The following is a 13,943-nucleotide window of genomic DNA, read 5'->3' as shown; positions in this document are numbered from 1 at the left end:
TAGGATTTGTAGACCAATTGAAGTCCTTATCTCTACTTTATCAGATCTACAGCTTCGTGGAGTACACTTTCTCTAACTAACCAGCAGGTGGCGTCCACGAGCCACCTGTTCTCCACAAGCCAGTTCTCCCCTGCTTAGCCTTTTTAGTGAGTGGGAGAGTGAGTCTTGTGGGGTCCAACTGGTGTACCAAGCTTGCGTGTGTAGTTGGTGTTGCCTGCCCTGTATATGGGGCGTGTTTCTGGGCAGTCAGGGAGGGGGGGTGGCCCTAAGAATCAAATCTCCCTGGTGATCCTGGAGTTTTAAAGCTGCTGCAATAGTCTAATCCTTCAGTTCAGTCCTGCCACAGTTTGTTTCTGCCAGTGACCCAGAAGTCCTTGGTATTGGCATATAGCTCCTGAGACTTGCAAGTGGGCCCTTCTTCCAGGCTGTGCACTCCGGGTCCTCTGTTGAGGGATGACTGTGCTATGTCACAGGTGAGTGCCGTCCCCCCAGGGCAGTTCTGGGCTGCTGGGCTGTGTAGGGAGGCTCCCAGTCTGCTGAAATGATGGCTGAATGGGGCTTTGTTAATTCACACTGCTCCACCTTCCCAACTCTGGGACAATCAGCTGAGGTTGCAGGGAAGGCTAATGTCCACGCCCAGTTTTGTGGTGTGTGCGTGTTATTTGAAGCACTTCCGTCACACTGGGTTGTCTGGGGCAGCTCTGGGCTACGGGGCTGGCGATGGGCAGGAGTGTTTCCTGTCCACCAGGATGATGGCTGTGAGCAGACACCCCCCTTTTCTTGGGAAGTTGTGGTGTTTAGTGAATTTTCTCAGCCACTGGATTATTGCCTTTTGTCTCAGAGCTCTCTTAGTTCTGCTCTTGACTTGACCTGCCCAAATTGCAAGTCTTTGAAGCTTTCTGTATTGGGCTTCTTAGAGTAATTGTTTTAGAAAAAGAAAAAAGGATTAAAAAAAAAAAAAAGGGCCCTCCTCAGAGATCTAATGGGTTATTGAAATGCTAAGAGACAAAGCAACCAGGGCCATTAAGGAAAGGTCCACAGGGCAGAGAGATCAGCTTTTCTTCAGGATTTGCATATGCGCCTCAGGGCTTGAGCTCTGCCCTTCCCGTTTCTATGTTCACCAGAACTCCAAAAATCCTCCGCTTTTATTTTGGAGTTTTTCATGTTGTTTTTTTTCTATGCCTGTCTCCTCTGCTGGGCTGGCTGCTCTCAGATTCTCTGGTGTCTGGTCTCAGTCCATCTATGGTTGGAGTTTGGATCAGTAGAGTGAGTTTCCGATAAGGGCTGCCACTGCAGTTCTCCCTTCTCCTTCCCGGAGCTGACAGCCCCTCCTCCCACGGGACTGAGCCTGGCAGGGAGGGGCGCGGGTCCCCTGGCCGCAAAAACTTACAGATTTCGCTGATCTCAGCAGTTCCACGGTTTCATGAGTGTTGTATGAAGTATGCCCAAAGTCAGATTGCTCTGTGGTGTCCAGTCCACGCAGTTCCTGGCTTTCTACCTACTTTCCTGGAGGAGTAACTAAAACATACAGCTCACCAGTCCGCCATCTTGCCCCGCCTCCAGCTTGATTCTTTAGAGCTTTATTAGGGAGGATGTAAAATAACCTTCATGCCCAGGATAATTTAACCCTACTACTAATGCATGATCCTTTTGTTGGCCTGGGTGATCAATTTGAGACAAACTCAAATGTCTTCCAGCCTTGTGTGAATTCTGGGAATTATTCAGTTTACTGCTCCTTGGTAGTTCTTTGCCCAAACTTACAGAACTTCACCTTACCAAATGCAACTTAACATTCAGCAAGGACTCAAATTAGAAAATCTGTATGCAGACTTCCGCAGCTTTTCATCTATGTAGCTTTCTCTTCTATGAACTCTGCCTTGTAACTTTTAGCCTCTTCAGACTCCTTGAACTCTGATATCTGATCTCTCAACTCAAAGAGATCATTATGTCTGCTTAAGATCTCCCATTGTGCTCCACCATCCCAAATGTGCCTCCAAGCAAAAAGCCAGAGAGGTTAGAGAGCTCAGCTCATGTTTCCCTTCTCTCAGAGATCACTGTCTTGCACTGTTAAGTGTTTTAAAACAGTGGTTTCCTATATTTTGTCTCATCTAGCTGTTTGTTTAGTTGTTACAGGAAAAGGCTAAGTCCAGTACCAATTAGTCTATCATGGCTGGAAGCAGAAGTCCCATATATAAGGTTCTGCAACTTGTTTTTTATTCAATTTATCATGGTTATTATTCCAGGTCAGAATATATGTATCTACCACATTCTTTTAAACTTATTTAACCATTCATGAACACTTAAATTATCTTCAATGTTTAAAATAACAACTAATATTGAAACTAGTAACAACCTTGTACCGATCTCCTTACCCACAGGTACAAATATTTCTGCATTTCAATTTTCCTTATGTTCAGATAAGCTTTTGACAAAATGGAGACCATGTGTTTAATATCTCTTCCTACTCCTTATCCCCCACATATACCATCACTGACTCGTAAAAATATTATATAAAGAGTAATTAATTAAGTACTTGCTGAACATAAAAACTAAAGTCAAGATAAAGATTCTATCAATAGCAAATGTCTGTCTTCTTTCCTTACTTTTACAAAGGGTTCTCATCCATTTGACAATGAGTTAGACCAGTTTTCAGGCTCAGCTTTTAATTTAAAAATGCTCTCCTTGCTCCGTATCATTTTATTATTTTTTTTAACCTCATCATAAATATTCTTATTGTACCTGTGTCTTTTATTGTAAGTTCTCCCAAATCTGTTCTGATGAAACTGGAGAGTAAGTAAACATATAGTGAGAAGGTATTCTCTTAATACACCACACTCTTTAAGATATGAAACGATATACAAATAGAAATTTTGATTTTATTCATAAAGAAGGCTTGGGTTTTTAATATTCACAATTTAGGTCCAAGGGGGTTTAGAAAGGTATTTTAATCTTAGAAAAATCTTTTGCAAATTCAAGGTAAGTAATCCAAAATATATTAGTCTATTGTGAAAAGCACTTTAATTTATTGGTCACATGTGATTATATTCAAAAAACTTAAAATTCATTGACTCTTCTAGTCATAAGAACTCTACTCAAGAGACCAAATTTCTATCTACTATAAGAATTCCTTCTGCAAAGACATCTGCTCAAACACTTAGACGGATAATCCTACACTTCACATTCCATTGTTGGAAGTTCTTACAGCTATCTATAAACCTGCTTTAAAATACTATGATATTTCTATGCATCTCATTGCTCAAAAGTAAAACAATTTTTATTTCCTTCCACAAGTCAATTCAGTTTTTTTAAAGGATCAATTTTTAAACTAAAACCTAAAAAGAATTAAAAAATTACTTTAAAATTTGTAAGAAAGGAGCTGTTATAAGCCCTCACCTGATTACAAGTATCAGATAATGAATGTATAGCTTCTGAGAACATACTTGCTGAACCAGTATAAATCCAGGCAAGAAATTTAAAGAAACAATTTAATCCATTGCTAGGAGAGAAAGAAAAAGACAGTTTAGCATAGGTTTCGATAACAAATTTCCACCAAGAGCTTATTTAATTAACTATATATACTTCTTTACTAGATTCTGTTCTATATAAATTTAAAAGACCTTTAATCTTAAAGATCAGTACTGCTTAATTAATAAGAGTATAAATTTGAAAATACAAATTACTGAAACTGTTCAATACTCAAATGAAGAGGCATGCTATGTCTAGGCAAATAACTCAAGTGTATTTTGAGCACTGATGAGAAAAGAAGGTGTTCTATGTCTGGACAAGATGGTGACAGAAAAGAAATTCTGTGTCTTAGGGAGAGCAGGATCCAGTAGGCCAGTATCAAAAGCAAGACTGAGATCTGTTCACTTCAGTAGACAGATGAAAAGATGAGAAAAATACTACACCAAGCAGTCTCAGGGTCACAGAAGAAGATAACAGAGGCTAAAATAAACATGATTAGCTCCGAGGAAGCTAGTTACTATGCTTTATATATATATGCATATATAAAAATAATATGCTAATTACTATGCTTTAGCTCAGGTACTACATTAGTCATTTACCATGCTATACTATCTCATTTTCACAGAATTTTATTATACAAATATTAATGATCCCATTTTATAAATGAGGAAACATTACATCCCTTTTCTCCCTGCCACTTCAGATAATTTCTTGAAAGAATTTTGTCTCTTTTTGCTGTCTCAATTTTTCTCACTTTGCATGAAGTTCTGATTTCACTAAACAATGGTTTCTGCTTCCACTACCTAGTTAGACTGCTCTCATCAAGATCACCAACAGTCCCTATTAAATTCATGGAAACATTTTAGTATTTTCCTTAACCTCTCAGAAGCATGTGCTACTATTTTCCTAAAACACTCTTCCCGTGGCTTCCGTGGTTTTTTCCCCTGCTTTGCTCTTTACTCTTCCTCAGTCTCCTCTGCAGGCTCTTCTTCCTCCACTCAGTTCTTAAATGTTAGCATTTCTCAAGGTTTAGTCCTTAGGGTTTTTTCTTCCTCATGCTATAGACACATTGTGTGGGTGAATTTAAATACTCCTATGGCTCTATTTATCATCTATATACTGATAAATCAACTTTATGTATCTCTAGTCCAGATCTTCCTCCAGAGGTTCAGACCAGTATACACCAACAATAATATTAAGTGGCTATTATGTACCAGGTACCATGCTAATCAATTATATACACATATACATTCCTCTGATGAGGAAAATTGTAACTGTTACTCCCATTTACTGAAGAACTAAACCTGCAGGCCATCTCCACTTGGTTGCCCTACAAACATCTCAAACACAAAAATCAACTCATCATTTCCTCTGCTCCCACCATGCCCCACCTTTCACTGCTCCTTCTCTCAGTGAAATGGTGCAACATCTTTCCAGCTACACAAGCCACAAACTTGGGCATCAGCCTTGACTGTACTTCCTATGTAATTCTTCAGTCTGCCCACATCTCTCCATCTCTATCACCATGTTTAGTCCATCACCATCCCTTTTGCCTATGTTATTGTAAATACCTTCCTTTAGTTCAATGCCCCTCCAGTTCACTCTCTCCATGATGAGTCACCTGGGCTCTAAACACATTGCCTCATGCCATACTCTTAATGCCTCTGCTTTAAAAACCTTGTAATTGCAGCCATATTATTTCGATCCTTCAGGCTTTTGCTCATGATGCTCCCTGAGTCAGGTATATTCTTTCATTGTATCCTTCTACTCCAACCACCTGGCTACTGCTGATTCTAAATCCTTAAATAATCACTTCAAATGATTTATCTTTTGTGAAGCTTCTCCTTACTACCCTAGAACTGACTACCCCTCCTTAAAAGAGCTTCAACTTTAGGCCTACATTGCTTTACCTCATATACTTACTAGCTAACTATTGGGCTATTAAGATCCTTAAAGATAAGAATTATGTATTATATAAAATGTCTTTGTATTTCCAGACCCTATCACATTACCTGCATGTGTCATATATATATATATATATATATATATATATATATATAAGAAATAAAAGAGCAAATGAATGAATTAAGGAATTAACGTTTGCATAATACTAAAATAAAGATTAACCAGCAAAATGGATAAAAGGTAAAAAAAAATAACAGAAATCAAGAAGAGTGGAAAAAAAGAAAGGGACAAAAACATAAAAGATGTCTTCCAAGGTAAGTAGGAAAAAATAACAAGTGAACAAATACTCTTCAGAGTTATAACCCAGATTGGTTTAGTTACTTTCAAAGTAACCTTGAGCAATCCAACTTTTTAAAAGATTTCTATCAATGCCAATAAAAATAACAATGATTTTCAAGTTGCAACCATTCTTAGATCTTAAATACATTAAAAACATACACAGCTCAAGCACTGGTTGTGTACTCATTCTCTTCCCCCACAACTTTACTGACTATAATGACTTATTTGACTTCCTCCTAAAGCAACAGAAACCTCTCTTTATCTACCTACCAAGTAAAAAATGTACACACTCAAGGATATGCACACTAAACATAATATATTTCTTTAAAAAGGCTTAGTTTTCAGTACTTACATGCAAATGGCAACCATCACCACTTTTCCTGGTCCCTTAAAAAACACTGATGCCATTCTGGAGCGTGGCTGTAAAAAACAAAAAACAAAAACAAAACCCCCAAAATTTGCCATAGAAGCACTATAATTGGTGGTTCTGACAGACCAGAAAATTCCTCCTCTGTCAAAACCTATGAACAAGGACATTAACTTGTTTAATTCTTTTTCTCCAGAATTCTCCTTTAAAATGTGGAGAGATGGAAATTCAAGGCGTTTCTGGGTCCTTTTCGAAACCCTTAAATGTTTGTTTTGTTTCTTTGCAATTCATGTACTACCTACTTCTAGAAAGGATCTAAGTCGGCCAAATAGAAACTAATGATAAAGTGACATAAGCGAATTGAACTGAAATTCATATACTCTAAGATTTCTCAACTCCTTGAGCAATTTCTCACCTTTTAAAAAAGGACAGCCAATGCCAACAAGTCAGCTGTACTAACTTAACTCCTGACTGCTCTGTCAAGGCCAAAGACCCTAACTGATAATGTGTTTGACTCCAAAAAGACCAAAACAAAATGAAACAAAACAAGTAGGGAAACATATTAAGGGAAAATCCTTTTCTTGAGTTAAATTTTATATGCTCCCTCCATGTCTTTTCTCATGTACTTTCTTTCACCCTGGAATACTATCATCTTTTACTGTAATCTGTCCAAGTCCTACCCATCTTCCTCCACGTCTGGCCAAGTGTCACTTTTCTAGATAAAGTCTGCCTCAATCCCTCACACAGAAAAGACTACTCACTCTGCTATAAATGTATTATTGAACTTTACATTTCTATTAAAGCATTTTATATATTCTGCCCTATATCATTTATTCAAGAAATATTTATTGTGAAACTACTAAGTCTGGTACAGTTCTAGATGCTAGGGACGTGACAATAAACAAGATAGAGTCCCCACCTACACAGATCTTACAGTCTAGTAGAGGAGGACAGAAAATAAATATATTAACAAATACACAATATCAGATATGATAAATATAATGAAAATGAAACAGAGCACTGAGAGAGTAGACAGTAATGTGGTAGAGGGATTAATTTATCAGGGATAGAGGCTTAATAAGGAAAAGGAGGCAAACGAGAAAATCTGGAAGACTGTTTCAGACAGAGTGAACAGTAAGTTCAAAGATTGTAGAACAAAAATAATCTTGGAGTATACAAAGGACAAAAATAAGGCAAGTGTGGCAAGAGTTTAGAGAACAAAGAAAATGCTAGTAGTTGAGGCAAGAGAGGTAGGTAGGGGCCATGTCTCGCAGGACTTTGTATTCTGTGGTAAGGAGTTCAAATTTTATTCTAATGGCAAAGGGAAATCACTACAGGATTTTAACAGGGACTTGACACAATTAGATTTAGGTTTTTAAGGAAATACAGTGGGGAATAGATTAAGGGGTCTAAAACAAAGATGGAGTGATCAATCAGGAGGGTACTCCAGGAAAGAGATGATGCTAGTTTGGACTAAGGTTTCAATAAGGGACACAGTGAGAAGCTGTCATACTAGGCATCTATTCCGCAGAAATTTCCAATGGGGATTACTAATGCATCAAAAGAATAAAAGGGCCTATTATGAACCTTTAATTTTTGGAGGTTGGGTAAAGAGGCAAAATGTTTAGCAAAGGACATGCAGGAAGAGAAATTAATGATATAAGGAAAAAAAACAGGACAAAGTATTATCTTGGGCTCCTGGAGAAGAAGGTGCTTCAAGGAAGAGAAATACTTGCTGCTGAAGGTGGGTACTTAAACATGTCTTCCCTACTTCTCTGAATTCCACGAAGAGGGATACTTTTCTCTTAATATTGCTGGCCTCTTACACACAGTTCCTAGCCACCCTACACCCTGGCCCCTGTAGATTCACTTAGGTACTCAATAGGTAAGTTTGGGAGAGAATACTGGGCATGCTTAGCTCTTTCCTTTATTGTGTTATTCAGTACACATTCTGCTCTGATCTTCCATGTCTTAAGTTTTTACATGGTTCTGCACCTGGGTGAGGGAGGTAGAATTGGCTAAAATTTGCTGGTTGAGTTCAAATAAGGAGAGTCTTTAAGATCTGATGCACTGGCTTGGGACCTTGAGAAACAGGTTGGGAAAACAGAAGAGTGAAATGTGAGGTTTTAGTGGGGCCATGCCATGTAGGATTTTGTTCTTAGTGAGTCACTGCAGCTTATGTCAGTTTTGTCCCCTGGCAGGCAGGCCACAAAAGACCTTGAATAAGCATGAATGGATTTCAGCAAAGATGGAAGACCTACAGGGCAGGCTACTGCAGCTTAAACTTGAATTCTACAGATGCAACTTGGCCTGGTATTGCCAGCAAAGGTGACATGGGATTTCATTTCGGGTATTAGGGAAGTAAAATGAATTTTTGTTTCCTTTATAGTGTTTTTCATCCAGGTCTACAGGTGAGGGTTTTAAAGAACACCTCCTAAGTTCCATGTGGGCAACAGAAAAACAGAGTGAGCTTCTAATTTCATGAAGTGTTAGGACCAAGCCACAGCAAACAGCATGAAATCAGATGTCCTAAATTCTGTGTTGAAATGCCTTCAGGACTAAGAGAACAAACTAGACAGGAACAAACCTTGTGTTAATATTGCTTATCTATAATTCAACAACTCTACCTTCTCCAAACCATGTTGTTTCAACTTGTACTAACATTTGTAAACTATATAAACTCTGACCATGTTTCTAAATTTCTGACCTCTATTGTTTATTGATAAACAAATAAAATATAGGGTATGTATGTGTGATGGTTCAAAGCTGTATGGACCCCAGAAAATTATGTTCTTAAGGCTAATCCATTCCTGTGGGTGTAAACCTACTGTGGGTGGGACCTCTTTTGATTAGGTTATTTCACTCGAGGCATGCCTCAGATGGGTCTTAATCTTCTTACTGGAATCCTTTATAAGAGGATGAAATTCAGAGAAAGAAACAGAGAGAAAGGCACAGAAGACACAGAGAAAGCCACAGAAATGGAAAGGAAGGCACTGAAGCCATAAGCTGAAAGTAACAAAACCTGGAAGAGAAAGTAGAGACAAACAAACACTGCTATGTGCCTTGCCATGTGACAGAGGAGCCCCGGATCACCAGTAGCCTATCTCCAGGAAGAAGGTATCATCTTGATGATGCCTAGATTTGGACATTTTCATGGCCTCAGAACTGTAAGCCTGTAAACTAATAAATCTCCATTGTAAAAGCCAACCCATTTTACGGTTTCAGCAACTTCAGCAACCTAAAACAACAGGTCTTATTATTAAGAGAATATGCTGTATCCATTGGTAGAGTGGAAAAGAAATACTCAAGGAAATTATTATAGGAATAGAAGAAAATGAGTACAAACTAATGAAAGCATGCTGCTTAAGTTGGAGGATGAGAGAGATTTCTTTAGGAGAAAGGCTTGAGAGCATATGGAATGGACAAGACAGATATGGAAGCAAAAATGAGATCTTTAAGGCCAGGATAAAATGTTATAAACCTGTTAAAGTTATCCATAAATTCCACAAAAAAAGGAATTGGAGAAATGCCCCTTCAAAATCAGGATGCCAAAATGTTGATAATTATTGAAGCTGGATGATGGGTATTATCAAATTTTTTTCCTATTTTTGTAAATACATTTGAAATTTGTCTTAATGTAAACAAGGTTTTTTAATATTGAGACAAGTACTGCAAATTTGGGTAGATTTCAGGGAGAACTACCATGAAAATCAGTATAAAATACTCAAAGCAATATCAGGTGCATTTTAAGTTAATACTGTCATTGTGAGATAAAGGTACTTCCAATACACCCCAAAGAATCAGCCCAAGAAATTCATGGAATTGGGATTCTAAGGGAAGGCACAGAAAAGCACAAATGTACTACAAGAGAGCCAAGCAGTCCAATGAAAAACTGAATCCAGGTTGGGGTTATATATCGGTCTGAAACAAGAATGCTTTTGGCAGATCCAGAACACAGTGACATCACGTATCTTACTATCAGAGTTACCATAAGACAAAGGATAGAATGGAAAAAACAAATGTCTGGATCATGTAATTGTGAAGTTAGGATTTAAAGGATAATTATGATTACTGAATCATTATATAGATATTCCTTTTTACTTTCTCATATATTAGAGTAGACAGAGGGAAATAACTGAAATCTCTGAACTGTAATCCAGCTGCCTTGATCTCTGATGATTGTACAGCCTTTATCTTATGCCCTAGTGGTTGTAAAAATCTTGTGACTAACCTTCACTTGTACACATTTTATCAGTTTGACTTTAGAGTCTTACGATCACTAAAGACAGCCTCTAATGTTTATTAATGAAAGGTCTTGGGTCAGCCCAGAACTAACCCACCACAAGTCCAAAGTTATCTCAATAACCTAAGCTGGATCTAACCAAAATGGGCCCACCTGACACATGCAGTAACTTAGACTTTAATCTATAAGTCACTTTACCTCATTGCAATACTACAAATCACACCCATCATATTAAGGCTGCCATTTTCTTACACATGTTCTGTAACTAAGCATGTAAGCAACCTGCGCATTCCCAATAATAAGAGCACCTCGAATAACATCATCTGGAGCCATTGTGCTCATTATCCTAAAACCTGCCCATCTTTTAATACTATAAAACTATCAGAATTACTGAAGTTTAGAGAGACACATTTTTGGGCTGATAGGCTATATGCTTTCCTAAGCTATCTGTTTTCTTGCTTCATGCCAGCAATAAACTCTTTCTCTCTTTGAAACCCTGGTGTCTCAGGAATTGGTCATTTGAGCACATCAGGCCAAGAATCCATTGCCTCTGTCTGGTAACAATCAGGAAACAAAAAAATAAGTAAAAGTAAAGAAGGCATTTAATTCCAGCAAATAGGACTAACCCTATCTGTGCTAGAGAAGGAAAGGAACCATCTTCTGTGAGTATTCCTGAAAGGAACAGTGTGGAGAGCCGTTTTTAGCCATTTTCCGGGTTAGGGCCTAGTGGGCATTCTGCAGCCTGCTCCTGGAGTGCGCCCCTCCCATCGAGTGAGCGGGGCGGCGCTCGCGTCCTGTTTCAGCCTGCTCCTAGAGTACACCCCTCCCATCGAGTGAGCCGAGATGGCGCTCGAGCCCTGCTTCCGCATTATGGCGCTAGAAGCAGCAGTCGCTGCTAGCCTATTGTACACGCTTACGTGGTGTTTGTTTGTTGGCTATGATCATTGTATATAAGAAAGTTTCCGGGCAGAGCTCGGGGAGACAGCCCACAAGGAGCCGTACCTGACGGCCGCATCGAGGCTGTTCCCCCGCGAGGCACTCTGCCACGCGTGGTAATCTGTAACAGAGAATGGTTGTCTAGCTTCAGTAAAAGAATTGCTCTCACAACCACCGTGTGGCTCGAGTCGTGACTTTCCAGCCAGATCAGTTTGCGCGGTTTGCATCCCCCTCTCTCCCCTTATCTCTCTGGTCCCCATCGCCGGCCGACCGAGGACTCGAGGCGGGGCGGAGAGGCGCCGGACAAGTGGTGGCCCGTACGGGGAATCGAACCCGCGACCTTGGCGTTATCAGCACCACGCTCTACCGACTGAGCTAGCCGGGCTTACGGCGGACTTCCCGCGCCTGATCAACGCGAGAAGGTGAGTGCGTCTTATTACTTGAGAGTTAGGGCCCGTGGGTTTTCAGGTGACCCCGGGGGACTCGGAAGAGCTCTCCGAGTGACTGAAGTACAGTGCCGACTGCAAGCATGGGGCAGTCTGGAAGTTCGCCTTTATTGGCTCCTTTAAAAACCCTCCTGAAGCAGAGGGGTATCTCAGTTAAGAAAAGCTCCCTACAGAAGTTTTTAGATGATGTTGAGACTCTTGCCCCTTGGTTTCCCTCCACCGGTAGCCTCAGTCTGCCCTCTTGGAAGAAACTCGGTCGCGACATAGATCGAGCACGTCAGACGGGCGTGAGTGTGGACCCGATTCTAGTACCTGTATGGGAGACCGTCCGTGCGGTCCTTGAACTGGAATCGGCTGCCGGCCCTAGCCCGTCCTCCGCCTTGCAAGAGGCACGGTGCGCGCTCCAAGAAACTCAGTCAGTTTCGTCTGCGGACGGCTCCCGTAAAGGCAAGCCGCCAGAGCCATGCCTTCCGGCAGACGGTTTAGGTGGTTCCACCAAAGGCCTCCGTCGAGGGCTCCCTCTGGCGGCCATACCAAGTAAATGCAATTATCCTTTGCTGCCAGACCCGGAACCCCCGATAGACTGGTCAGAGGAGGGGCAGCTTCTGCCGTGCCCTCCGCCCGAATACAAAGGCCCTGACCCGGTGCTCAGCTGGGCCAGAGGCTCTGTTTGTGTTTTTCCCCAGGAACCAGGACGTCAACCAGTGTGGGTTCTGGAAAGACTGGTGAGAACCGTGACATCACCTGAAGAAGCCAAGGAACAGCTGTCAGAAACCAAAAAGAGGATCGGTAACTCTGTTCTTTGCTCTCCTATAGCAATCCTTCTAATCTGCCTTTTTCTTTTTTTTAGTGGAACTGTGGTAGCGCAGGAGAGTGGTCTTTGGGGCCTGTGGCATCATCCCCCGACCCTGGCCCCATTCTCTGCTGGGTCTCCCGCCTCTCCTGTGTTTTTCACTCGTACCCTGTCTCTAGGTCTCCACCACCTGCCTTCTGACAGAAATATTTCCTCCACAAGCTTCAACGAGTCCTTCCCCCTCACCAATGACACACTGATCCTCTCTTTTGCTAACCTCTCTGTCAAGGTTGTCAACACCACAGTTGCGGCGAATGCTACTTGTGAAACTGGTAATGGCGAGTTAAGTAAGGGAGTCTTGCTTGAATTTCTTAACGTTACAGGGAAGAGCCGCCAGTCTTGTGAAGGGATCTTGAGTAAAAATGAGACTCAAAGGTGCCTTTTCCTTCCGGGGTTTGCTCCTACAGTCTGCAACCGTTCCAAAGACCCGGATGCCTCGCCGCCCCGCTATCCTAGTGTATCGCCCAAGTTATGTCTGGCTCCCCGTCAAGGCAACCGACTGGGTTGGCCCTGTTTCTCAAGTTGTTTCACTTAACAATATCCCCTTCTCTAAGTCTAGGCGTCCAAGAGGCATACCTTACCCGAGACGTGCTACGCCGCCACAATCAGATGCTGAACTTAAATTTCCAGGCCATTCAGAAACTCCTAGCGGAGATAGATGAACTTGGACTAGAAATAGATGGACTCTGGAGAGTTCTCCAGCAGACGTGTGATACCCGATGGTTATTCGGGAGGCTTTGTGTCACCCCGGTTAGGGTGAACTTGACAGAGGAGCAGCAAGATGTCGCCGAGTGGCTCAAGGACACTTATCTCCCCAACTTCACCAATCTCTCCGACCAAGTGAAATCCGACCTTCAGGGACTTGAGAGCATTAGGAAATTGAAGCATGTTAGTTTCGACCTTTCCACACTGGGCGAGACTGTAAAAAATCTGTGGGACCAAGTCACCTCTTGGTTCTCTTGGCCCAATTTGACTAATTGGATTCTCTTGATGGTGGGACTATTGGTGGGATTAGTCATTGTTAAATCTTTGCTAGAACGCTTGTTTCGAGCACAGCAGCAACTGCGTGTTACCACTATGATGGCTATGTCTTCAACCTGTAGTACTTCTGATAGTAGCTTCTACACTGATCGGTCCCCGTCCCGGCCGCTCGGGGTGGGACGCTCTGGGGCCAGGTTTGCGGCAGGGTCCATGGCCATATCCCGGATATAGCATATAGCTCCAGCTGTCTTAAATTTTGTCTCAGGCGAGTCTCTTCGGCGGGGTCCCGGTTGTGGCCACACGGGGCTCTGGCCATTGCACAGAGATGCCTAGTGACGCCTTTGACGCTGGTTGCCACTCTCCTGCCCCAATCGGTTTTCCCCAGTTACGAGGCGAAGTACTGTAGGG

The 13,943-nt window shown here is 41.5% G+C and overlaps 1 protein-coding gene and 1 non-coding gene across 4 annotated transcripts in view; both read right to left on the bottom strand.

Annotated features, from left to right (window-relative positions):
- SLC30A9 (solute carrier family 30 member 9) overlaps positions 1-13,943 on the bottom strand; it is a 99,917-nt gene that overhangs the window by 37,589 nt on the left and 48,385 nt on the right. For all 3 annotated transcript variants that reach the window (XM_037829696.1, XM_037829698.1, XM_037829697.1), the window contains exons 8-9: positions 6,062-6,129; positions 3,394-3,496 (exon numbers count right to left, since the gene is read on the bottom strand). In XM_037829696.1, coding sequence (XP_037685624.1) covers positions 3,394-3,496; positions 6,062-6,129 — 171 coding nt within the window. The remainder of the gene's footprint in view (positions 1-3,393; positions 3,497-6,061; positions 6,130-13,943) is intronic.
- TRNAI-GAU lies at positions 11,567-11,641 on the bottom strand. Its single transcript has one exon. It is a non-coding gene; the product is annotated as a tRNA-Ile (tRNA).

Source organism: Choloepus didactylus, chromosome 3, assembly GCF_015220235.1.
Source record: "Choloepus didactylus isolate mChoDid1 chromosome 3, mChoDid1.pri, whole genome shotgun sequence".
NCBI lineage: Eukaryota > Metazoa > Chordata > Mammalia > Pilosa > Megalonychidae > Choloepus > Choloepus didactylus.
The sequence above is the reverse complement of the archived record's forward strand: the minus strand, read 5'-3'. Positions and strand labels throughout refer to the sequence as shown.